Genomic DNA, 4,233 nt, shown 5'->3' on the forward strand with positions numbered 1-4,233 from the left:
AAATGTAATGCGAGTCACTCGATGCGTAAATTTACGATTTTAATTATGAATATTAATTATTAATTATAATTAGGTTCAGGCACGACTACAATCCAGGTCTGCGCAGTATCGAACGACTTCATATAATATTCATATATATATATATATATTATATATATATACATATATAGATATAGATATATATATAATATATAAATATATATATATATTCGAATGACATGAATAAATGAGAATTCGAGTGACTGTAGAAATGCATGAAGGAAACAACCTTACCTTGTCGTCTGAGCCAACCAATTCCCTTGCTAGACACTTCCAGCATTGCTCCCCCGCTGCATTCACCTATGATACAGATTAATTTAGTGTTACTCTCCCTCTGTCGCTCTCGCTCTCGCTCTCTCTCTCGCTATTTCTCCCTCTNTAGCATGAGCAAGAGAGGGCCGAGAGAGAGAGGGAGAGCGGAGCAAGAGAGGGAGAGAGGAGAGAGAGAGAGAGAGAGAGAGAGAGAGCAAGAGAAAGTGTGAGAGTGAGTGAGAAAGAGAGAGAGAGCGAGAGAGAGGGAGAGAGAGCGAGCAAGAGAAAGAGAGAGAGAGCGAGTACGAAGAGAGAGAGAGAGAGAGAGAAAGAGAGAGAGATAGCGAGTGAGAGAGAGAGAGTGTGAGCGTAGAGACAGGGAGAGAGAGAGAGAGAGAGAGAGAGAGAGAAGAGCAAGAGAGAAATGTGTCGTGAGAGAGAGAGAGATGAGAGAGAAGAGAGAGAGAGAGAGAGAGAGAGAGAGAGAGAGACGAGAGAGAGAGAGAGAGAGACGAGAGAGAGAGAGAGAGAGAGAGAGAGCAGAGAGAGAAGAGAGAGAGAGAGAGAGAGAGAGAGAGAGAGAGAGAGAGAAGAGAGAGAGAGTTTAGAGAGAGAGAGAAGAGAGAGAGAGAGAGAGAGGAGAGAGAGAGAGAGAGAGAGGAGAGATAGAAAGAGAGAGAGAGAGAGAAGAGAGAGAGAGAAAGAGAGAAGAAGAGAGAGGAGAGGGAGGAGAGCGAGAGAAGAAGAGAGAGAGGGTAGAAGCTATCTCTCTCTCTCCCTCTATCTCCCTCTCTCTCTCTCTCTCGCTCTCGCTCTCGCTCTCTCATTCTCACTCTCTCTCTCTCTATCTCTCTCTCTATCATACAGGGAATCAAGGTGCAAATCATCCATATTACAGGGTCATTACCAAAACCAATTTCGCTATGCTCACAAATGTAACGCTGAGCGAGGCAAGCGTAATACGTTTTAAAAATTGAATATCAAACCTTCATTTCTTTGCACGTGCTGCATAGGAGCGGGTCCTGTGGTGGGTGTATCGTCGTAGGTCTCTGCTGGGCCGGCACGTGATGCTAATAACAAAGCAAGGATGTTCAAGATACTAACACAAGAAAACTACTGAATATCTTTACAATAATTATTGGATATAAACATCTCTATTTCTCTTTATATCCAACAATATATAACTCTCTATAATTATTCCAATAAGACACATCCAAACATGCTAACAGCTCAAGCCTCATCACACCTAAACCCGGGTGCGCACTGCCATCCCGCGTATATCTGCTCACGTGACCAACTAGCTTCTCTTCTCATAGCTGGCTACTGTCGCGTTGTGCAGCATTGTATATGAGGCACTCAGTATACATTATTACGAGACGCAATCCTTAACAACAACGACTTAGAGTCGAACTCATACATAAGGCTCACTCGAGGAAAAATGCCAGACAGCGAGACAGAAAGCAAGAAAGAGATGGAGAGAAAGACGAGAGATAAACACACAGAACAGAGATGGAGAGAAAGATAGAGAAATAGAGAAAAAAAGAGTAACACACGGAGAGAGAGAGAGTAGGTAACATATCCCACCTGTGTGTGAGCTGCGTGTGTGGCTGCGGGCACGGCAGCAGTGGGCGCGGGCTGGGGTTGCACGTGGGGTCTGGGCTGTGCCTGAGCGGGCGCCCACGGGTGAGGCGTGAACTGCTGCTGCAGCTGCTGCTGGTACTGCGGCATCGTCCGTGGATCGACCCACGACGTCGACTTGTCAGCATGGTTGATGAAGAAACTGCGAGATTTCAGGACGAAAAACGAAATGATCGATGGGAAGTGAGGAGTCGGAACCACAATCTATATATATCTACATACATCTACATAATATGAAGAGCTCATTTACAAAACTGACTATGTCCATTGCTTTCAAAAATTACTTTAAACCACCAATGTATAGTATCATAGTATGTGAACATAGGTACCGTGCAGAGTACTTTTTTTCTTGAAAAACAGCCTACATCATGCTACCATCATAAATCATGTTTAGCTTACATCCAGAAACCTTTATTGCAAAATAGCCTATGTCTAGCAGCACATTTTAACCAATGCTGAAAACAATGTAAATGATTTTCAAATAATCGTTTTTGTCGTTTTCTCTCATTTCTCCAAAATGGACATCTAGGCAGTTTTGTAAATAAGCTCATCATATACGGAACTACGTCTCATCTACGTATTAACCTACGAAAACAGAAACAAAGTGTTCTGAAGTAACGTTCACACAGCGTAACAGGAGTAGAAATTAATTTTTAAACAATGGAGTCCTAGGGACTCCCTGCCCTCAGAAAGAAGAAAGACGGGAGTCCGTAATAGCGCCATCTATTGTTTCATATATTAGTCAAAACATTGTTTACTGTGGTTTGTTTAATTTTTTTATTCTCGAATTTAAACTAAACAGCGGACCGTGATATCAACGCAAAGTGTCTGATATATGTCTTTTGTTATATGACATACTATTTTAAATACGTGCATGATTTAACGCCCAATATTCATGCTTAGTCATAGGCGGTGATACTGCTGCATGCTGTAAAAAAAAATTGAGACAGTGTGTTGAGATTTCTTTCATGTAAATAAATTCTAGGACCGGCGTCTCCGCTCTTATATACATTATATCAATGGTTTCTCTATGATTACTATCCATATAAATCTACAAAATGCTAACTCCCTTCGTATAAGGCTACGCATAGAGCTGCAAATTTCAGGACACATACGTAATGATATTTGTTGATTTTTATTTTATACGTGCTTTTATGTGTCAACCGGGAAATCTGCGGCATCTTCATCACATACATCACATCACATCACATGCGGACATCACAATCACATCACATCATGCAGTCAATCACATTGCACAGTTCAACATACACATCACATCAACACACACACTACGATACATCACTCACATACACATCACATATCACATCACATCACATCCGAATCACATCACATCAATCACATACATCACATACATCAAGCACCACATTCACACACACTCACATTCACATCGAACCATAGCACACATCGCACCGCCACACACCGCCACCGCACCGCCCAACGCCACCGCAACCGCACCGCCCACGACATAACGCACCGCACCGCACCGGCACCGCACCGCACCGCCCACCGCACCGCACCGCAACCGCACCGCACCGCACCGCACCGCACCTTGGCACCGCACCGCACACGCCACCGCCACCGCACGCCGCGCACCGCACCGCAGGCCACCGCCACCTGCACGCGATCCGCACGGACCTGCATCGCATGTATCGGCTACCACATCACACCACACCACATCACACCACATCACACCTTCACATCGGAGTTTATTTTTCACGTCAAGCTATTCCGACAGAGATGTTTGCTCTATTTTAATAGTATAGGAATAGGATGCAATATAAGACGCATCTTCATTTGGCAGATATTGTGCATGCGCGAACACGTCTCTCCTAATTATGCTTATCATTAAATAAGAGATTTGCTCACTAGGTTTATGAAGAAAATCAAATAAATTAAAGCATTATAAACGCAAGTATATTATTGACAAACTGTCATTATGTGCATGATAAACAAATCATTATGTATTCATCCATGCACGAGTCTCTCTCTCTCTTTCTCTCTCTCTCGCTATCTCCTCTACTCTCTCTCTCTTCTCTCTTTTCCCTCATTCTCTCTATCTCTCGTCTGGCCTGCTCTCTTTCTCTCTCTCTCTCGCTCTCCACACACACACGCACCGCACGCGCACGCACGCTACGCAGACGCACGCACGCACGCACCACACACACATACACATGCACGCACTGCACGCACGCACGCACGCGCACACACACCATACACACATGCACGACCGCACGCACCGACGCACACGCGGCATGCGCACGCTGACGGGCGGAGCTGCGCCCC

The 4,233-nt window shown here is 44.5% G+C and overlaps 1 protein-coding gene across 1 annotated transcript in view; it reads right to left on the reverse strand.

The window, feature by feature from the left end:
- LOC106818489 (transcriptional coactivator YAP1-like) overlaps positions 1-4,233 on the reverse strand; it is a 9,531-nt gene that overhangs the window by 2,319 nt on the left and 2,979 nt on the right. The window contains exons 2-4 of the mRNA XM_014823188.1: positions 1,876-2,071; positions 1,278-1,361; positions 274-339 (exon numbers count right to left, since the gene is read on the reverse strand). Coding sequence (XP_014678674.1) covers positions 274-339; positions 1,278-1,361; positions 1,876-2,071 — 346 coding nt within the window. The remainder of the gene's footprint in view (positions 1-273; positions 340-1,277; positions 1,362-1,875; positions 2,072-4,233) is intronic.

This window comes from Priapulus caudatus, unplaced genomic scaffold (assembly GCF_000485595.1).
Source record: "Priapulus caudatus unplaced genomic scaffold, Priapulus_caudatus-5.0.1 Scaffold2276, whole genome shotgun sequence".
Lineage (NCBI taxonomy): Eukaryota > Metazoa > Priapulida > Priapulimorpha > Priapulimorphida > Priapulidae > Priapulus > Priapulus caudatus.